The sequence below is a fragment of the Anabrus simplex genome, chromosome 1, assembly GCF_040414725.1.
Source record: "Anabrus simplex isolate iqAnaSimp1 chromosome 1, ASM4041472v1, whole genome shotgun sequence".
In the NCBI taxonomy this organism is placed as follows: domain Eukaryota; kingdom Metazoa; phylum Arthropoda; class Insecta; order Orthoptera; family Tettigoniidae; genus Anabrus; species Anabrus simplex.
Genome location: NC_090265.1, coordinates 1,720,082,643 through 1,720,106,193, shown reverse-complemented (window position 1 = coordinate 1,720,106,193; position 23,551 = coordinate 1,720,082,643). Strand labels below are relative to the sequence as shown.

The following is a 23,551-nucleotide window of genomic DNA, read 5'->3' as shown; positions in this document are numbered from 1 at the left end:
CAATAAAATAAATTAATGTGAATGCAGTTAATTGTATTTACATGTGCCGTACTGGCAAGAAAATAAACATTAAAATCAAGTATACCAAGAATATAGGATGCATCCTCAAAGAAGAAAAATAAAAAATTGTATTAGTTATTATTTACAATATTCCTAGCGATACTCTCTTGAGAAAATAAAGAAACGCTTGTAGAATTGCCGAGTTAATGTTCAGTTCAGGATTGGAGTTCAAGTTGTCTGAATCAATTATTCTTGGAATAAGTAGGCCTATTAGATTCTGTTAGTTACCACCTATTCCTTACTCTTTAAACTGCCGCATTACTTAATTTTCACTGACTGTTTGTCTGGATGCAGGTTTAAAAATTCTCAATAAAATCTATCACAAAGTTCTTCTTCCTTTGATCTGACAAGTACTCTCTTGTATGTTTTACAGTTTAAAATATTCACTTCCGCATACTTAGTTGCCTCTTAGTTGCTCATATTTCCCTGTGTCACACACCATAAGCTAAGCTACGTCCATTGTAAGTCGTAATCACCCTTCAAGTAACGTTATTGTAAGATTTAATTTATGAACTTAAGGTAATGTGGCCTTAGCCTATTGATATTAGACTACGTGCGTATAAGGTTGCAAGAAACGTCACCACACATATCATACATAGTTATCATAACACATACTACCAATGGAAAATCTACTTGATCAGATGACACTATCTCCGACTAAAAAAAAATAATTCTCTTTTGAAAATCTATGTCACCAGTGATTAGCCTAGTAGGTTGAATTTTGTCCAGAATAATGTTATACACAGTGAGAGTTTTCAAGATCATCCTAAATAAATCAGTGAAGGCTCAAATCTCATCTTGCGTACATATATGATTCTCTAGGTAATCCTAACATGGACAAAAACATTGCACTACACGTCTCGAGATCATATCCTGAGCTAAGTAAAATGCGTAGGATCCAGAACTATTACAAGGAATTGGCGAGAATTCAGTGACACTCTCAGAAACATCATTTGCAATCACGAGATCTCACTTCGCACAACTATGACTATTTCTCTCTCGAAGAAAACAATAAATACAACCATCATAAATCATTAACAACCTTACATCATATCTATAACGCGTTAAATATACTCACATTTCATATATAACAACTCTTTCACTTCATCATATGTAAATCACTCCCTTAACTTGCACATCAACGTGCCGTGACATTCATAAAATGCCTACATTACTTACTACTGTCATAGTGCTAGACTTCACATGAACTCGGAGTAGTCTACTGCCTTATTCCTTCATAAAACACTTCCAATATACGATCTCGAACTGATTGACATTGATTAAATTAGGACACACAGGTATTAATGCCAACTTCACTCTTTACTCTTCACTGATAATAATAATAACTCTAGCTATCTCTCCTCACATATCACTGGAAAACATTACGATCGGAAAATCACTTGGTGACCACGCCTACAAATGGAATTGACATTTCCTTTGGATGAGTACTTACTTCCAATCATCTCAGCTAGACGTTTATCTACGCACTGTCTTCGCACAAAACATCAACATCAACAAACATCAACATACAATAAAGGAAATAATATACTCTTACTTACGAAAACGACTTGGATAATGGACTTAGCTTTGCTCAAGATGGTCTCGGTGTTTCCTCATCTCCGGTCATCTGAGATTAGGATCTCGTCATCTGGTTCCTCCACAAGTGGTCGGGTACATCGTAGCTTCTCAACACTGATTACGGGTCATCCGGGACAGCCAACATCGTATCGCCTCATCAGGATCCAAGTAGCGTTGCCTTGCTTCTTTACCGACTCATGGTTGAAACTCGAGCGTATGAAACAGAACAATAATAAAATATTTGATTCATTGCTGACATCTTTCAATTAATATATCTCTTGTGTTGCTCAAGTGGTATAGATTTCGTTAGGGTACAGTTGATCCAACAAACTAGTTCCAAATCGACTAAGATAGATGTTCTGTATTTTTTCCAATTTGAAAATAAATCTCTTTCCGCTATCTTTTTATTGGCGTAAATGCACTCAACAACTGATCAGTAGGTGTCCTTCAACATTAAACAGAATCGGGAAAATTTTATTGAGGCCCTGCGCCACTCCGTGACGTAGTTCTACTGTAGTCTATTTATCTCTTCTTTTTACGTATTTAATCTCCCGCGCGGCGTTTAAATCTTGATATCAGCAGATTGGCGTGTAGTCGCGAATTATCTTTCGTTTCCAATTTATAGTATTTAGCTCCGCTGGATAATCCCTTTCAAATCTAGTCTTGCGTCTTCTTAACACATCGAAGTCAGATTATATAATAAGTGATGAGCATTTTTTTTTTTAATAATGGTTTTAAATAATGTCCATTTGTCATTTTTTCCTGCGCCTTCTATACGCGGTTATTTCCGTAACCGACCGACGAAAAGACTTACATCTCGGCCCGTACTGACGTTAAATGCATTTTATTTGACATTTTGATGGCAGAGACTCCATCTTTGTTACTACAGCTCTTATAAAGAACTGTGAAACGGCACAATATATATATATAATACGTTCCTTTCAATCAATCAATACTGATCTGCAGTTAGGGCAGTTGCCCAGGTGGCAGATTCCCTACCTGTTGTTTTCCTAGCCTTTTCCTAAATGATTTTAAAGAAATTGGAGATTTATTGAACATCTCCCTTGGTAATTTAACCAATCCCTAACTCCCCTTCCTATAAATGAATATTTGCCCCAGTTCGTCCTCTTGAATTACAACTTTATCTTCATATTGTGATATTTCCTACTTTTATAAACGCCATTCAAACTTATTCGTCTACTAATGTCATTCCACGCTATCTCTCCGCTGACAGCTCGGAACATACCACTTAGTCGAGCAGCTCCCCTTCTTTCTCTCAATTCTTCCCAGCCCAAACTTTGCAACATTTTTGTAACGGTAATCTTTTGTCGGAAATCACCCGGAACAAATCGAGCTGCTTTTCTTTGGATTTTTTCCAGTTCTTGAATCAGGTGATCCTGGTGAGGCTTCCATACACTGGAACCATACTCTAGTTGGGGTCTTACCAGAAACTTATATGCCCTCTCCTTTACATCCTTACTACAACCCCTAAACACCCTCATAACCATGTGCGGAGATCTGTACCCTTTATTTACAATCCCATTTATGTGATTACCCCAATAAAGATCTTTCCTTATATTGACACCTAGATATCTACAATGATCCCCAAAAGGAACTTTCACCCCATCGTAATAGCCATTAACTTAAAATTGGCATCATAACATCGAGAACCCGTGGAAAATTTGCCGACAATACCTGTTCCACGTATCTTACAATACGACGATACGATCCATCAGGAAAATATTTCTGCTGTCTATAAAACTTTATTTTACTATGCGTCAGGTACAGCAGACGCGTTATAACTCTGCTACTGAGTAGCCGTGGCCTTTCTAAGAATTGGAAGGCTCGCATGTTTTGATGCCATTCTGCAGATTTGAGAAACGTTTTTGTAGAGGATAATAGAATGTCATTCTGCCTTCACTATTTCCCGAGATCCAGTGACAAAATGAAATGTCGTATGGCTTTTAGCGCCGGGATATCCCAGGACGGGTTCGGCTCGCCAGGTGCAGGTCTTTCTATTTGACGCCCGTAGGCGACCTGCGCGTCGTGATGAGGATGAAATGACGATGAAGTCAACACATACACCCAGCCCCCGTGCCATTGGAATTAACCAATTAAAGTTAAAATCCCCGACCCGGCCGGGAATCGAACCCGGGACCCTCTGAACCGAAAGCCAGGACGCTGGCCGTTCAGCCAACGAGTCGGACAGATCCAGTGACGTTACGCATAGGCACTGTACGACCGGTACCGCGGCAAGCGATGTAGGCCTATGATAAAGAGGCGGTCTTTTTTTTGCCAATGAGTTTTGTGTGTGCGCGGGGGGTGAAAAGAAACAGCGTGGTTACTGCAGTAATTGCCAGTGGTGTTCATTACTATCAGGCTGCGAATGCAACACCACCCTTTTTCACACGAGATTCTGAGAGAAAAAAAATGTCGTCTTGGATTCGAAGAAATACGGATCACTCCAGAGGCTTCTGTGGCAAACATTTCAGTTTCCTTTTTCAAACGGCATCACCTAACCTAACCTAACCGTGTATGTATCATGAAAACCTATTTGAAACGCATGTAAAGAAATTATGACCTCTTCGCAAAAAATGAAATGGGAATACCTTTCCGAAATTTAACTAGATGCGAGAAAATATAAGCTATCTTCTCAAATCAGTGATAGTACACTGCCATACCTTGTGGTGTATCACTTTCTACTTAATTTCAGTATACGGTATACAATTAAAATTAAGAGATCGTTTACTTCAGCTCTTTTTTAACGAGTTAACAACTGCTATCGGCCATGTTATTTACGCATTTATTACGAAAACGTCTTATCCGCTTTCATTTCGAATTTTCTTTTGAGAACAGCAGTCGACGGGTATTACTAATCGACTCCAATATCGCCTTCGAATGTTGATGAGAGAGTTCGCAAATCCACATAGTGCGAAGACTATACCGTACGGAAGATGATCGATCCCATTTTGTGGCAAATGTTTCAGTTTTGTTATTCAAATAGCGTCACATATCCTAACTTATCTGTACTATATGTATGATGAAAACATACTTCAAGCGGAAGTAGAGAAATTATAACCTTCTCGCTATAATTTTTCATGATAATAGCCTTTCCGTAATTTAAAGGACGCGAGAAAATATAAACGAACCTCGTTATCATTGACGCACTCTGCCATATCTTGAGGTGTTGACCTATCTCATTCTTACTTAACTGCGGTATTTAGCATTAAAATTAAGCGATCATTTATTCAGTATTTATCTTTAACGAGTTATGAACGGCTGTCGGACACGATATTTACGCATTTATTACAAAAACATGTTCTCCTCTTTCATTTTCCTCGCGGAATAGCAGTCGACGGGTATTACTAATCGACTCCGACATTGCCTTCGAATGTCGACGAGAGAGCTCGCTGGTGGGCATAGCGAGAAAACGATACGGTACCGAAGATGATTGGACGCCTGCAGTATAATGACTGGGTGCATAGATATAGGCAACGAAAAAAATCGACCGTGCATAATCGCTCATAATAACGGATGCGTCAGTGATAGGGTTCTCGCTGTAACCGAAGGATAATACACAGTTTAATATAGGAATCTTGCACTGGCGAAAATAAGTTATAGTTATAACGGAGTTCTCGTTATATGCCGTACTCGCTATAACGGACTTCTACTGTATATACTGTACTTATTTTGCACTCGTTTACAGTATTCTTGAATTATTTAAAGATCATTTGTTGTATTTGCGTTACCTTTTTTAACTTATCGAATTTACCTCTCCATGGGAGAACTAGCCGTTTGTACAACGGAGCAACTTTTACGTAGAAAGGAATTATGAATCTTATCTTAACTCAGGCTACTCACAGCTGTTATTTCTCCAGCACGGCAACTATTAAATACCTTGTACAGTGGACCGTACTTGTACTAGTGGTTATTTTTAAACCTGTCCAGTCACAGTTCACCCAAATGAAGTCTACTCTCTCATCTGGTACAGCGTACGTAGTATACACGATGTCAGATCAAAATTCTTGAGGAGCTGGAAAGGATAGTAAATAAACTCCATTATCATAAAGCAACAAGAATATATGAAATTAGATCTGTAATGATGAAATATAGTGGGAAGGTAGAAATAATAATAATAATAATAATAATAATAATAATAATAATAATAATAATAATAATGGCGTGTGGCCTCCAAAGATGCCTGCTGTAGGTGTTTCGAGTTGACACCGTATGGGCAATCTGCGCGTCTATGAGGATTGGGCCATACCTATGATGACTCTGATGATGAATACGTTAGACATACCCCGTCCCCGAGCCAACGGAATTAACCAATTAAAGTTAAAATTCCCGAGCCGACCGGGAATCGAACCAGGGCCCCCTTAGACCAAAAGCCAGCACACTAACCATTTACCCATGGAACCGGACAATGAAGGACTGAAATGATTTCGGAGAGTAATGAGATTAGCTCGGAATGTTAGTAAGGTACCTTCTGATTAGACGAAAGCAGTAATTGCAACAACTGTCGAGGTATTTCATTGATCAGTATAGCAGGCAAGGTGTTCACTGACATTCTGGAAAGGAGAGTGCGATCAGCGGTTTAGTATAAGTTGGATTAAAACCATTGTGGTTTCAGACCACAGAGGGGCTGACAGAGTCAGACTTGAAGTATTCGCCAGGAAATTGAAACGTGTCCGCCTCTGTGGTGTAGTGGTTAGCGTGATTAGTTGCCACCCCTGGAGGTCCGGTTTCGATTCCCAGCTCTGCCACAAAATTTGAAAAGTGGTACGATGGATGAAATGGAGTCCACTCATCTTCGAGAAGTCAACTGATTAGAGGTGGGTTCGTTTCCCACCTCAGACATCCTCGAAGTGGTTTTCCGTATTTTCCCACTTCCTCCAGGCTAATGCCGGGATGGTACCTAACTTAAAGCCACCGCCGCTTCCTTCTCTCTTCCTTGTCTATCCCTTCCAATCTTCCCATCCCCTCGCAAGGCTCCTGTTCAGCATAGCAGGTGACACTTCCGTTGTGGCGGTAGAGGTGGGATCCCTCGCTGAGTCCGAGGGAAAAACCGACCTTCGAGGATAAACCGATAAAGAAGAAGAAGAATTGAAATTGGAATAGACAGATAGCTGTAGAAAAGGCATATGACAGAGTACTGAGGGACTATGGGATTCAAGGTAGATTAATAAAAGCAATCAAAGGCATCTGTTATATTGCGCCCGACAAAACAACCAATACGGCCGCACATACAAAAACATATTTCCATAGGCGCAAATACACATATTATTGTAGGAGCAGGCTTCACTATATAGGCAGGCAATGACATTACTATGCTTTAATTGTCCTTGCACTAAACGTACTGAATACTGATTTACAAAGATCTTTCGCAGTGCGTGAAGCACTCATCTGTTAGCCACCTTGTCTCTCCCATGATGCAGTAGGAGCGCATTGCCAACTGCAGAATTTTACATAACAACAAATTCACCAAGCGATATCAAAGTAATGCTGCCATCACACATTATTCGAAACATATCCCCCCTCCAGCACCTTCGAGGGACCTGAACACACAAAAGAAATTTCATCATCATCATCATCATCATCTGTTTACCCTCCAGGTTCGGTTTTTCCCTCGGACTTAGCGAGGGATCCCACCTCTACCGCCTCAAGGGCAGTGTCCTGGAGCTTCAGACTCTTGGTCGGGGGATACAACTGGGGAGAATGACCAGTACCTCGCCCAGGCGGCCTCACCTGCTATGCTGAACAGGGGCCTTGTGGAGGGATGGGAAGATTGGAAGGGATAGGCAAGGAAGAGGGAAGGAAGCGGCCGTGGCCTTAAGGTAGGTACCATCCCGGCATTCGCCTGGAGGAGAAGTGGGAAACCACGGAAAACCACTTCGAGGATGGCTGAGGTGGGAATCGAACCCACCTCTACTCAGTTGACCTCCCGAGGCTGAGTGGACCCCGTTCCAGCCCTCGTACCACTTTTCAAATTTTCGTGGCAGAGCCGGGAATCGAACCCGAACCTCCGGGGGTGGCAGTTAATCACGCTAACCACTACACCACAGAGGCGGCCCAAAAGAAATTTCAATTTATGATATTTTGAATTTACAACAACTCATGTTGAAACATTATACAAACTTCTTTCTTTCTTTCTTTCTTAACCTGTTTACCGTCCAGGGTTGCTTTTTCCCCTCAGACTCAGCGAGGAATCCCAACTCTACCGCATCAAGGCCAGCATTAAACAAACACTGATTAAAATCCTTAGGCAATGGACACAATTTAACTGTGGCACGGTGAAAAGAACCAGTTTTTATTTTGCCAGTGATCTCACGAGTGACATTCTCAGAGCCAGGACGGAGCTCGTGGATTAAACCACTTTTCCAAACCAATGAAATGGCGTATGGCTTTTAGTGCCGGGAGTGTCCGAGGACAAGTTCGGCTCGCCAGATGCAAGTCTTTTGATTTGACTCCCGTAGGCAACCTGCGCGTCGTGATGAGGATGAAATGATGATGAAGACGACACATACACCCAGCCCCCGTGCCAGAGAAATCAACCAGTTATGGTTAAAATTCCCGACCCTGCCGGGAATCTAACCCGGGACCCTTGTGACCAAAGGCCAGCACGCTAACCATTTAGCCATGGAGGAAGGTTATCTTCCTTTAGAAGCACCAAGTCTCATAATGATGGGTTCATTTTCTTGTGCATGACCGCTTACACCTCTGTTGGAGAGAATCTTTGACCACCTCTGCCAGAAAACGAGAGACAGCTGTTGCACTAATTTCCATTTTGTCAGACAGGAATAGGGGCTGCTGGATATGTCTGGGGAATCGTTTCCCTACTAGAAAATGTCCAGGTGTCAAATAACATTGATCATTAGGGTTGGCAGTCGTTAAACAGAGAGGTCTTGACTTCAGCACAGACTCAACTTGATACAAAGTAGTAATCAACTCTTCAAGAAGAAGCGAATTTCTTATGGGCCGCTTCAATAGTGATTTTGCTGACTTTATTTCAGCCTCCCGTGCCCGCCTAAATGAGGACTGGAAGGTGAAATAAATTTCCATTTCACATTTAAATTAGCTGAATATCCTTGTATTTCAGCACAGATATTCTTTAAAAATCTCAGTAATTCACTGTTGGCTCCAATCCCATTCGTACAATTATCACTCAAAATGTGATTTGAAAACCCTCTTCGTGATGTGAATCGTATAAAGGCAGCAAAATCCTGAGTTGTCAGAGTCTTCACAAGTTGTGACAAGACAAAAAAGAGTTTTGGTGGAAAAATTAAAGGATGCTTTTCATTGAAGTGAGAAATCGTGAGTGGACCATCGACTCTCAACAAACGTCCGGCTCCACGGCTAAATGGTTATCGTACTGGCCTTTGGCCACAGGGGTCCCTGGTTCGATTCCCGGCAGGGTCGGGATTTTTAACCATAATTGGTTAATTTCGCTGACACGGGGGCTGAGTGTATGTGCCGTCTTTATCATCATTTCATCCTCATCACGACGCGCAGGTCGCCTACGGTAGTCAAATCAGAAGACCTGTATCTGGCGAGCCGAACTTGTCCTCGGACACTACCGGCACTAAAAGCCATACGCCATTTCATTTTTCTCAACAAACCATTATCATCAAGGGAAGGTTTGAAGAGGAAAATGCATTATTGACTTCAAGTCATGAAGTTCCCTTCCGTATTCACACAGTGCATATTGTGCAGATTGTAAAATCGTGGTTCATCTGAAAACAGGACTCTTTTCGTTTAGAATTTGCGTTACGTCGCACCGATACAGATAGGTCTATTTTTTTTTTTTTTTTTTTTTGCTATTTTGCTTTACGGCGCACCGACACAGATAGGTCTTATGGGGACGATGGGACAGGAAAGGCCTAGGAATGGGAAGGAAGCGGCCGTGGCCCTAATTAAGGTACAGCCCCAGCATTTGCCTGGTGTGAAAATGGAAAACAGCGGAAAACCATCTTCAGGGCTGCCGACAGTGGGGTTCGAACCCACTATCTCCCAGATGCGAGCTCACAGCTGCGCGCACCTGACCGCACGGCCAACTCGCCCGGTAACAGGACTCCTGACAGAAAGGCTGCATCACTGGTCTCTCAGTCTATTAAAAAGTGGTATTCGAGGCATTGAAATCACGTCCGTCGAGCTGCTCGTGTAACTGCGGATGGTTCGGGTGAAATGTATTGGTATGCAATATTCGCATAAGAGACGACCGGCTGATGTTGGTCTGTCGTGCAATTGTCCGTATACTAACAATCCAAACAGCGTCCAAAACAGCCTTTTCATTTGGACCATACATTATAGGAGCGTTTCTAACAGGAGGTACCCTCTCAATTGTCAAATTTGAACGATATCGTCCTTCTGTGTTGTTACCCCATAAATTAGTAACATATCTGCGCACTCAGAGCGTCCGTGGCTCAGGCGGCAGCGCACCGGCTTCTCCCAGCTGGGTTCTGTGGTTCATATCCCGGTCACTCCATGGGATATTTGTGCTGGACAAAGTGAAGACGGGACAGGTTTCCCTCCGGGTACTGCGGTTTTCCCTGTCATCTTTCATTCCAATAACACTCCCAAATATAATTTAATAGCATCTGTCAGTCATTATTCATTGCCCCAGAGGAGTGCGACTGGCTTCGGCAGCCGGCACAATTCCATTTCTGACCCGGTTGAATGATTGGAAACAGGCTGATGATTTTCATCAGCGCACTCGTACCTGGATACATGATGAGCAAATGAATAAGTGGTGTGTTATGCCTGGTAGATCTAGATAAACATTGCGTCTCCGTTACAATGGGGCTCGCTCTGTCCTTCAAAAATAGATTAATAAGGAAATTCCATGTAATGTTTTCCTACACTGTTGACAGGTGAGTCCTAACGTGGTGCAGTTCGTCAAGTCTCCAGTTAACGTGATCGACTTCGTGGCCACTCTTAGTTTCTACATGGACGTGCTGCTCACCAGCAAAGTGGGTCCGCGCCTCGACAAAGTAGACATCGTGGAGTTCTTCAGCATCATCCGAATCCTACGCCTCTTCAAGCTGACCAGGCACTCTCCAGGTCTCAAGATTCTCATCCACACGTTTAAGGCGTCCGCCAAGGAGCTCACTCTGCTCGTGTTTTTCCTTGTCCTGGGGATTGTCGTCTTCGCCAGCCTCGTCTACTACGCTGAGCGCCTGCAGGTGAGTGCTTGTAATGTGTTCATAAACAGGAATGGCGTGCGGTGTTCCTGTACACAGGTGATTCAAGTTGTTGTTGTTTGAGTCATCAGTCCACATACTGTTTTTAAGCTGCATCCTACATCTGCTCTACTCATACCTTGGTCTACCCCTACCGTTCTTACCACCTATCATTCTATCACTTCTTCTGGTGAGATTTAACCAAATCGATCTCCTCTCACCAATTCGATTCAGTATCCCTTCATTCGTGATTTGAACTATCCATCTCACCTTCAGCATTCTTCTGTAACACCAGATTTCAATAGCTTCTATTCTCCTTCTTTCTGATCTAGTTATCATCCATGTTTCACTTCCATACAGTGCCACGCTCCAGACGAAAGTCTTCAAAAACATTTAATTCCTATATCAATGTTTGAAGTGAGCAAATTTCTTTACTTAATAAAGGCCTTCTTTGCTTGTGCTGGTCTGCATTTTCTGTCCTCCTTATTTCTACCATCCTTAGATATTTTACTACCCAAGTATCAATATTCATCTATTTCCTTTAAAACTTCATTTCCTAATTTATTATTTCCAGCGCCACCTGACTTCGTTCGACTGCACTCCATTACTTTTGTTTTGGACATATTTTACTCCTTATCCAAGACTCTGTCCATACCATTCAACAATTTCTACAGATCTTCTGAAGTCTCAGATAAAGTAAACAACATCATCAGCAAATCTCAGGGTTTTGATTTTCTTCCCTTGGATTGCGATTCCCTCCCCAAATTCCTCTTTGATTTTCTTTACTGCCTGTTCTGTATAAACATTGAAAATGAAGAGGGGCAAACTGCAACCTTGCCTCACTCCAGTCTGAACTGTTGCCTCTTTTTTAAGGTCCTCGATTATTATCACTGCAGTCTGATTTTTATACATATTGTAGATCATTCTTCCTTCTCGGTACCTGATCCCGATCAAACCTCAAATAGCTTAGTACAATCAACATTATGAAATGCCTCAAGATCCACGATTCAAGTAAAAAATTCGAACATAGAGCTCTTTCTAAAATGTCTTTCAAACAGCAGAATCTAGCCATAATTTTAATTTATCAGTTAACCGTAGAACAGTACAGCGGGGCACTCAATATCCCAGAAAATTTTATTTCCAGGTTCTAGTTATGTTGGCACATCTGATCAGCATCCACTTCCTGCGACTTTTATTTGGCCTCGACTGTCTTTCTGTCAATGTATGTACTTCGTAGAAGTAAGAGTTATTTATACCCAAGGCATTACAGCCCGTGATCTACTGGGCTGAATACCACAACTGTAATTGTATACACGCGGTACTAAAGTGACTATTCATTTGCGAGTCAAATATATCTCTACAGAACTGCAAATCGATTCTTCAACTGCGAGACAAAAATGTTCCGAAATGTAACAAATGCAGTTTATTTACCGATTTGGTAAGCCATTTTCAGAATCATGAGGTTATGCTTCTAATCGTCGATAAGAGAAAGTTCACTCAAATCATTCTTTATAAAACTATTGTCACTGTTCTCCCAGAACAGTTTATTTACTCATTTCCTGGCCACTTCATAGGAAATAATGAAGAAAATCCACAGCCTGTTTACAGTCATTCGACCGCGTCAGGAATGGAATGAACGAAGCCTCCATCTAGTGGCGAGGACATAAATTGTGCCGGCTGCCGAAGCCTGTCGCACACCTCTGAGGCAATGATTAATGAATGGCAGATGAAATGAATGATATTGGAGAGTGTTACTGGAATGAATGATGACAGGGAAAACTGGAGTAGCCGGAGAAAAACCTATCCCGCCTCCGCTTTGTCAAGCACAAATCTCACATGGAGTGACCGGGATTTAAACCGCGGTGAGAGGCCGGCGCTCTGCCGCCTGAGCCACTCAGGCTCTTCATAGGAAATAATAATGTTTGGAATTTGCCACATATCATATACATTTCTAGATACGATTAAACCCAGGTAGAGAACATTCACGTAAAGCATTTCAATGAAGATAGTAAATTGCTCAAAAATAAGGAAGTGGTATAATGTAAAGAAGAAAATTATTGCTAATCGGAAAACACAGTGTTGATGCCGGACCTCATTTCTTGAACGTCATATCTACGAAATGAGGATATTATTTACCTTTTCCTAGCAAAACGTTCCTAAATCTACCATAACCGCGTTATAGAAACTGTGCTGAGTGATGAATGTGCTTGGATTTAATGTTTGCTTCTTTTCCGATACCAGAAGTGTGCACAGAATAATATTTCAGCTATTGTACGATTGTAGGTTTAAAAATGATATCTTCTATTCTAAACTCCACATACAGTATTTTAATTGCGTGCGTTGAGCGGATATAATTAACTATTTACCGGATACATTGTGAATGAGATTTTATCCGTCTTAATGTAGCTGAAGAAGAGAGCACAATACATAACACGTAGCTCTTTCAGAGAAGTGTACATTGATGAAACTTGCTCCTAGTCTATACAAAGAGGTTGCCTATATTCTACTTCCACAGTGCGAAGAAGAGACCCTCATAATAACCTCTAAAGTTGTAAATGTTCTTTGAAATTATCTTGATTATACCTGTCTGTTAAACCAGGACGAGTTTATACTACTGAATTCCATCGAACATACAGAGTTACGACTAAATCTTCAATCTCGCTGATTTTTGCAATATCATACAGCAATTACCTATATTTAAGAAATATTTCACAAATATTTTCTAGGTTATGTGAATCTAGAGTCGATATTTAGTTTAAGATGCTCTATATTATCGGATTGATCTCCTTATTTTATTATTTGCACTTAACTAAACATGACATGATTAAATGCCTCAACAATATTATTGACAGCTTAGCCATTCTAGAACATAAAGAGACCGAGCTCGATAGCTGCAGTCGCTTAAGTGCGGCCAGTATCCAGTATTCGGGAGATAGTAGGTTCGAACCCCACTGTCGGCAGCCCTGAAAATGGTTTTCCGTGGTTTCCCATTTTCACACCAGGCAAATGCTGGGGCTGTACCTTAATTAAGGCCACGGCCGCTTCCTTTCCACTCCTAGCCCTTTCCTGTCCCATCGTCGCCGTAAGACCTATCTGTGTCGGTGCGACGTAAAGCAACTAGCAAAAAAAAAAAGAACATAAAGAGAAGGATATGTGAATGAATCAGAGTGTTGTTCACATTCAACCAATACGAGTTGATTTTGTATTAAGGTCAGATATCCTTGAACATTGTCTTTCTACTGCGGTCGAACCAGCATTCCGATACTCATAAAACTCATTTTCATGTATCCTATCCAACCTTCCTTGGTCAACTCTTGTTCTTTTCGATCTCCGACGGTACAGTCGAACTTACCCTAACGGACAATTTTCCAATTTTATTTTATATAAGACAGATGTTAAATAAGTCTCATTTAAGCGAACAAAGACAAAAGACAAAATCACCTCCGTACAGGCCATGAAGGCCCTTGGAGGAGTGGAAGGTAAAGGCTTCCACCATTGTAAACCGCGGCATGTGTTGGGGGAGAGTGGTTAGCTCTACACCCGGCCGCCTTTGCCCCCAGGAATTAACCTGGTACTCATTTTTTGTGTAGGCTGAGTGAACCTCAGGGCTATATGCCATTTAAGCGAACACCTCGAATAATTCTGGACAGTAGACATCACAATTAGTCTCGTCCAGTTGTCTTAAGCGGACATTTTACGCGTTCCAAGACAATTTCTTTATGCAAGATTATGTCATTCTTTCTCCTAGTACCATTCTGCAGACACACGGGAATTCCTTTTTAATATCCGCACTGTTTCGAGTCCAAGGAAAAGAGAGATGAAACGTACGTAACAATGCTGAAGTAGCCGTGAAGTGCAGGGATCTTTTCAAAATTTTCTTTAAGGTTGTCTTGTGTTCTAATTAGTATACATTCTGTGAATTCTAGTAGCCTGGGATTGCTACCAGTGACTTCTTGCTGACAAGTCACCAATGGATTTTTCCATTGCATTCATAACTGAGATTGTCGCTGATGAGGGCGAGGTCAGATAGTTCGTTTAAACTTCACAAGGAAGAGACTTCCATGTGCTGGTTCTTGAGGCAGAAATACCATAGCATTTCAATCGCCCAGTAAACAAGAGCAGGAAGGACAAAAAAGTAGCGTCACAAAAAGGTTGCAAAGTTTGGGCTGAGAAGATTTGGGAGAAAGGAGACGAGCTGCTCGACTAAGTGGTATGTTTCGAGCTGTCAGTGGGGAGATGGCGTTGAATTACATCAGTAGTCGAATAAGTTTGAGTGGTGTCTTTAAAAGTAGGAAAACTCACAATATGAAGACAAAGCTGGAATTTAAGAGGACAAATTGGGGCAAATATTCGTTTCTAGGAAGGGGCGTTAAGAATTGGAATAACTTACCAAGGGAGATGTTCAATAAATTTCCAATTTCTTTGCAATAAATTAAGAAAAGGCTACGGAAACAAAAGATAAGGAATCTACCACCTGGACGACTGCACCTAAATACAGATCCGGATTGATTGATTGATTGATTGATTGATTGATTGATTGATTGATTGATTGATTGACTGATTGATTGATTGATTGATTGATTGATTGATTGATTGATTGATTGATTGATTGATTGATTGATTGATCGATTGATTGATTGATTGATTGATTGATTGATTGATTGATTGATTGATTGATTGATTGATTGATTGATTGAGAGTATTTAGATCTCGAGACAAGAAGAAAAATGTAGTGCGAAAAGAGTTTCAATGAGGAAAGGTCCCTGAAGAATTAAACTGCGGGAAAACACAATTGTGAAGAATAAAAATGACATTTCAGTGAGTGGGAGGAAAATAGGAATCGAGGAATGCAAAGAAAGTGGATGACAGTTTCCGCAGAAGTGAACATTGCGGTATATGAGTAGTTCAAATGTATTCATGCAATGCTGAAAAACCGCGAGAAATCGCAAATAAACTGTAAGCTGCATTTAATTGAATACAGAAGGTATGTGTCACGTTGAGTCGTAATTACCTTTTCGGAAATATTATAGTAAAGAAACATATGCTGAATTTGAAGACCCAGTTGAATGATTGCTTGCCAAAGCTGTAATGAATGTAAAAGCTTTAAAATCACTTGTAATATGTCCCAGGCAAATATTTAGTTAGAAATTATTTAGAATAATCAAATTAAAAGATGTATGCTTATGTTTAAGGTGGATGTTCTTTGTCATTAAAATATTCGATTAATTTCTACAACCTTGCTTCAGCGGACACCTCTCGTAACGGACATTTTTCCACGGAACCGGCGGTGTCCGCAGAAGAGAGGTTCGACTGTTTTAGATTTCAGAGGCGTACCGAGTCTTTCATTTCACACCCTTCGCGACCCTTATATTCATTTTTCGAAGTGCCGAAACCCCTCCTCCTGATTAGTCTTAATAGAGAATGTTTATCCCCGTTACACTTCCTCCTAAACAATATACGCCACTGAGCTGTGGAAGATATGTGCAAGGGCCTTGTCAGTGCATTCTGTTTGTAAGCTTTACTTGGCACGACCTGAAACGCCCATTTGTTACGGCAACTGATTGAAATAATAGCATACCTCTGAAGCGGCCTTGTGTATCTTTGTATCTTTATTTCCTCCAGATTTTACAGCTTTTCAACCTTAAACTTTACGGAGGAAATAGAAAGAACAAAACCAAATAAGACAATGAAAACTATAAAATATAAAACATTATGAAGGTAGAAATAAACCCTATTAAACAAAACTCTTCGGGAAAACGGCAAACACAAAACAGAACAAAACAAAAAACAATAGCCTGCATCTTTTCTTAGACTTTGTTACTGATATATTTTTCTTATTCTCTCTTTGTTTCTCTTGTATTTTCTGTTTAAGGACGACACAAATACCCAGTCCCCGGGCCAGTGGAAATAACCAATTAAGGTTAAATCCCCGAACCCGGCCGGGAATCGAACCCGGGGCTCCTTGAACCAACGGCCAGCACGCTAACCATTTAGCCATGGAGCCGGGCAATCTCAAATCCTCGTTAAGCGGCCTTGTGCTGCACCGTCATATTTGAATCCATTTGAATGCCACGCCCACCATGTGTTAAGGTAGTAAAGAAAGTGGGCGTGGTGGTGGTGAAGAAAAAACGCAAGGTGCGGGAAAAAGAACATTACACAACTTTATTCTGCACCGAAAGGTGCATTAAATACAGGATATACTGTATATAAATGCATATTGTCCGCCTCTGTGGTGTAGTGGTTAGCGTGATTAGCTGCCACCCCCGGAGGTTCGGGTTCGATTCCCGGCTCCGCCACGAATTTGAAAAGTGGTACGAGGGTTGGAACGGGGTCCACTCAGCCTTGGGAGGTCAACTGAGTAGAGGTGGTTTCGATTCCCAACCTCAGCCATCCTGGAAGTGATTTTCCGTGGTTTCCCTCTTCTCCTCCAGGCAAATGCCGGGATGGTACCTAACTTAAGGCCACGGCCGCTTCCTTCCCTCTTCCTTGCCTGTCCCATCCAATCTTCCCATCCCTTCACAAGGCCCCTGTTCAGCATAGCAGGCGAGGCCGTCTGGGCGAGGTACTGGTCATTCTCCCCAGTTGTATCCCTGACCCAAAGTCTGAATCTCCCGGACACTGCTCTTGAGGCGGTAGAGGTGGGATCCCTCGCTGAGTCGGAGGGGAAAACCGACCCTGGAGGGTAAGCAGATTACGAACGAACGAAATGCATATTACATAAAAAGGAAAATAAACACCTTTCCAATAGTTACAAAAACAATCGGAATGTACTGCCATCAAATTCATTGATCCTAACAATTCTTAAAGCGAATGAAAATATTACATCAGAAAACCTTGAACAAAATAAGGTTATGGCATCATGAATGATATCATTTGGAACTGATGTAATAAAACACCGTACTGAAATATTCCGTAATAAAATCAGCAATATAATTCGGTTTACGTCGCACCGATAAAGACAGGTCTCGTGGCGACAATGGGAAAAGACATGTGTGAAAATGAGACACCATGGAAAACCATCTTCGGGACTGCCGACAGTGGGGGATTGAACCCACTATCCTCCGAGTGGAAGCTCATAGTTGCGTGATGAAATCCGCTTTGCCAACGCGCTCAGTATAATAATAATAATAATAATAATAATTCTAGTAATGATAAAATAATACAGTAACATGCAGGAAATTCTTCATATTACTTCAATAATAATAATAATAATAATAATAATAATAATAATAATAATAATAATAATAATAATAGTGGAAAGGGGGTGGTTATACAATAGGCGGGTTTCATGGAATTATTCCTTATTATTCCCAGCTCGTACTGTATTCTGTCGGCGACCATCATTACTATCACTGCAATGCACAATACGTAGTATTAATAACAGTAGTAGTAGATTAAACGTTTTCATTCCCTCCCTGAAGGGGGAGGCGGGGCTCGTAAATGGTGACGCCGTCTCTCAGGCCAGGAGATTTGTAATGGAGGAGATGTGGAGAGAAGGTTAGGGGATTGGCGGCCGTGGCCTATACTAGACACTGTCCCGGCATTCGCTTAGTGCAGGAGAATTGAAAACCACGGGAAAACATTCTCAGGACAGCCGACCAGCCCCACTCCGCCTCTTGAGAGACGTGGCCATTCCTCCTCTGCTCGGTTGGCCGGTCGAAGTGTAAAACCGTCGGACCACGGACCAGCTGTAGCCACTTGTAGGCTCCTCTGCAGCCGCCGACGCATTTCTATAACGGTATAAGGTGATTTCATGTGAGTGGCGAGTGAGTTCTAGTAGCATTTCCATTATTGATAGAGCAACATTTCACCTGTTCGTGTCGGAAAAATTTATTCAGCTTTCTGCTCTATACAGTTTGTTTATTTTTACTCTGACTTCAGAGAGAGGCATTGATTGCACATTAAAATGAAATGGCGTATGGCTTTTAGTACCGGGTGTGTCCGAGGACAAGTTCGGTTCGTCAGATGCAGGTCTACCGGGCGAGTTGGCCGTGCGGTTAGAGGCGCGCGGCTGTGAGCTTGCATCCGGGAGATAGTGGCTTCGAATCCCACTGTCGGCAGCTCTGAAGATGGTATTCCTCGGTTTTCCATTTTCACCTTAATTAAGGCCACGGCTGCTTCCTTCCAACTCCTAGCCCTTTCCTATCCCATCGTCGCTTTAAGACCTATCTGAGTCGGGGCGACGTAAAGCCACTAGCAAAAAAAAAAAAAGATGCAGGTCTTTTGATTTGAAGCCCGTAGGCGTTCTGAGCGTCGTGATGAGGATGAAATGATGATGAAGACGACACAAACACCCAGCCCCCTGCCAGCGGAATTAACCAGTTATGCGAATCGAACCCCGGATCCCTGTGACCAAAGGCCAGCACGCTAACCATTTAGCCATGGAGTCGGACTTATTTTATATTTAAAATCTGTAACTGGATTTCACGTATTTAGTTGTGTGTGGGAGACGATTGACGGTACAAGTTATGGGCCACTTCATATGTATGGTATTCCCATCCATGTTCAAGCACTGAAGTACTGCTTTTTCTAGTTTACGAGTTACTGTACCTTTTAATTTTTCATTATTTACTACCCAGTAAGCAATATTAACGCTGCATGAAATGTAATCGATATATAGATGCAAATGGCTTCAGAGTCACTGACACTGACGGTGTTGAATATATATTTTGTAAAATGGAGCTTTTTGATGACCTGAAAGTGGAAATATTAGTGCAATGCATGCAATGTCATAGTGGGCCAACGGATGTTGTAACGACATGTATATTTATGACTTTTGCAAATAGTTTTAGCGATTTAGGGGAACAGTTATTGTATTCTGTTAAGCCAGCCCATGACCCAACTCATATATCACTTTTTTTAATTTTGTGTTAATTTTAGTTCATAACTCTCTGTTTAAAGATCAACAGTTTGGTGGACAGAATACGTTATTAAAGTATATTTCAGGCCTTACGAATATATTTAAGGTCAGATGTCTGTGTTCATATACACAAACGTAAGAACAATGGCGGTATTCCATAATCACCTCCTTTCCTGAAATAATAATAATAATAAGAAGAAGAAGAAGAAGAAGAAGAAGAAGACCGAGTCAACTTTGTTCAAGGAGGTGGAAAGGAACCTACAGGAGATGGGGATCACTTATGAAGACAATAAGAACGCAACCCAATCACGAGGAAACTAAAAGACCACCAGGGTTTTCAAGAAAGACCGTAGTTGAAGACGGGAAAGACGAGGACGGAGGAAAGAGAAGGGCAACATCAGCAACGAATGAAGAAGCACTGGGCAAACCTAAAAAGCCCAGAGAAGACAGCTGATATAACGTGGTCCTTAGTAGGCCGATCCAAACAAATAATAATAATAATAATAATAATAATAATAATAATAATAATAATAATAATAATATAACACCGATCTCGATAGCTGCAGTAGCTTAAGTACGGCCAGTATCCAGTACTCGGGAGATAGTGGGTTCGAACCCCACTTTCGGCAGCCCTAAAGATAGTTTTCCGTGGTTTCCCATTTTCACACCAGGCAAATGCTGGGGCTGTACCTTAATTAAGGCCACGGCCGCTTCCTTCCCAGTCCTAGCCCTTTCCTGTCCCATCGTCGCCATAAGACCTATCTGTGTCAGTGCGATGTAAATCCAATAACAAAATAATAATAATAATAATAATAATAATAATAATAATAATAATAATAATAACAATAAGTATATTAATAATAATAATAATAATAATAACAGAACAAAAATCTGAAGAATAAACCGTTTAAAATAATTATTTTAGGACAGAACCAGTCGCCCTTGTGTTAATGATGTTAAATATCCTATTTATCTGAATAATCCAATTTCATAACTTTGGGCGAATATCCTGGTAGTGCAGATGTAGGACTGAAAGCCCTCATATTACGTCGTATCCTTGGCGGAGTTTTAGTGTGCTTTCTAAAGGTATGACGCTGTCAACTGTGCTGTTATATTTGCTTCTGTGTGCGCAGGCCAACCCTAAGAATGACTTCAAGAGCATCCCGGAAGGCCTGTGGTGGGCGCTGGTGACGATGACGACGGTCGGGTACGGCGATATGGTTCCCAAGACCTATTTGGGGATGTTCGTGGGGGCGCTCTGCGCGCTGGCTGGAGTTCTGACCATCGCTCTACCGGTGCCTGTCATCGTCTCCAACTTCTCCATGTTCTATTCTCACACTCAGGTGGGTCTCTTCGGTTTCTTCTTTGAAGCAAGGTTCTTGTCTGAATGCAGGAACAGACGTACAACGAACTCGAGTAGTTTTCTCTCAGTATTGTGCTGTAAGCGTTCCCTGGTGGAAGAGGGAAGTACATCTGGGAAACCATCCTCTATTAACACAAATCAAGCCAGGGCGAAAAATGAAGGGGTCTAACATTTCGGAAAATGAATGAATCAGCCAAAGAAAAGTAAGGACCATGAAGGGTGTGAAATACCCCTAGGAATATGCCCAAGGGGTGACAAACCTAATAATGTCGGGGTCGAAAGAGAACAATAGGGTTACCAAGGTAGTTCAGACAGGATAGAGCCTTGGAAAGTGAAAGCAATTCCAGATTCAGCTAGAGGATTCGTAGTCGCCATTCACGCTCACAAGCTTAGAGCCCTTGAGTTCCCCATTTAGTCGCCTCTTACGACAGACACGAAGTACCGTGGATTATGTTCTACTACACTAAGACCGAGAGAATTTGAGTTCCCTCAGTGCCCAACACATCACATCGAATTTTAGAACATTCTCCCTCTGTGGTTAATGCGCAGATCTTGTTTCAAATTGTTTACTAACACGTGTTCAGAACGCATTGTAAAAGCAGATATTTGAACATTTGTAAACAGAATTCAATAACCACTTTTTCCCACTGCGAAAATCAAATGATCATAAATATGTCTCCCGATCATGGCCATCCACCAACAGCTTCTGTCCGGCTTCGTGGCTAAGTGGTTAGCGTGCTGGCCTTTGCTCACAGGGGTCCCGGGTTCGATTCCCGGCAGCGTCGGCAATTTTAACCAACAATCGTTTAATTTCGTTGGCACGCGGGCTGGGTGTATGTGTTGTCTTAATAATCATTGCATCCTCATCACGAGCGCAGGTCGCCTACAGGTGTCAAATCGAAAGATCTGCACCTGGCGAGCCGAACTTGTCCTCGAACACTCCCGGCACTAAAAGCCATACGCCATTTCATTTTTTCATTTCAGCAGCTGCTATTTCAGATGGCAAACAGCCATAAGGCGAAGCCTGTACGATTCCTAGATTATCTGACCATCCATCCACACTTTACATCACTGCCTGCACGATTGATAGGTAACATTATCTGACCAACGATCTACACCTAACACCACTGCCTGCACGATTGATAGATAACATTATCCGACCACCGGACGAGTTGGCCGTGCGGTTATGAGCGCGGAGCTGTGAGCTCTTATCCGGGAGATAGTGGGTTCGAACCCCACTGTCGGCAGGCCTGAAAATGGATTTCTGTGGTTTCCCATTATCACACCTAGCAAATGCTCGGGCTGTACCTTAATTAAGGCCACGGCCACTTTCTTCCCATTCCTAGGCCTTTCCTGTCCCATCGTCGCCATAAGACCTATCTGTGCCTGACCATCCATCCAAACCTTATATCACTGCCTGCACGGTTGCTATGTAATATTGTCTGACCATCCATCCAAACCTTACAACACTGCCTGCACGGTTGCTATGTAATATTGTCTGACCATCCATCCAAACCTTACAACACAGCTTGCACGGTTGCTATGGTTACACTTCCGTCACATATTTACTCGCGTTATGCTTACGTTACACACATTTTCGGATGACCGCAGCCATAAAACATATTTATGTCAAAACAGTTTGTTTTAGCTACTATGCGCTAAGGACTAGTTGAGCAAAGCCGTAGAGGCCATGTCGTTCTGTTCATCATACTTACCATTCTGTAAGTGTCATAAAGCAGAGCGATATCAGAATATCACCTATTTCTCATTCCACAACGGCTCGTAAAGGAGGCTGACTGGAAGTGATGAAACTGACGTGAGAACGACAGATCTCAACACGTAGCAATAAGATACGGTTATAAAAGTAACTGGAGGTGAATGGCAAGGGAAATAATCCAAACATATTGATGATTATCTAAGTGCTGTAGTACAAAATAAGTGTTTTCAGGGAATAATTTACAGTCCTTGCACGGGAGCATTTGAGCGCGATCTTGGAGACGAAATTCCAATTTCTGAATAAACATAGTCAATGAGGTGAATAGATTACAGGATAACATGCACGAAATACATTGAATGCTTAGTTTTCGAATGATTGGATTGGTGGACAAGGCCGTCTAGAAGCAACAATCTCACTTCAGTGGACTTCTTGACATTAAGAATATCGTTTGCAGTGACTTACTGCATCTCAGACAAAGGATTGATACTCTCACTCCATAGCGTACTGATATCTGCCGTGACACTGATGGGGCACGTATTGAGAAAACCTCCCTTCCTTCCTCTTCAGTTTAAGACCATAATCACCTCAATAAGCAGCAATTTACAAATATATATGGATACTTTTTTCGATGGCTCTGTGTGCATTTAAAAATGTTGAATAGTAAAATCTTGAATCCTAATGATGCTGACAATGAGCATGGAGGTATCCCTTACTGCTTCTTGATTGCCTTTTTTCCAGTTTTACTTATCTATAAATAATAAAAAGTATTATGGTGAGATGTAATGTGTTCCGTG

The 23,551-nt window shown here is 41.7% G+C and overlaps 1 protein-coding gene across 1 annotated transcript in view; it reads left to right on the top strand.

Moving 5' to 3' along the window:
• Positions 1 to 23,551, top strand: part of LOC136864057 (potassium voltage-gated channel protein Shaw) — a 754,891-nt gene that overhangs the window by 678,903 nt on the left and 52,437 nt on the right. Inside the window, exons 8-9 of the mRNA XM_067140592.2 lie at positions 10,509 to 10,820; positions 20,811 to 21,020. Of these exons, the coding sequence (XP_066996693.1) occupies positions 10,509 to 10,820; positions 20,811 to 21,020 (522 nt within the window). The remainder of the gene's footprint in view (positions 1 to 10,508; positions 10,821 to 20,810; positions 21,021 to 23,551) is intronic.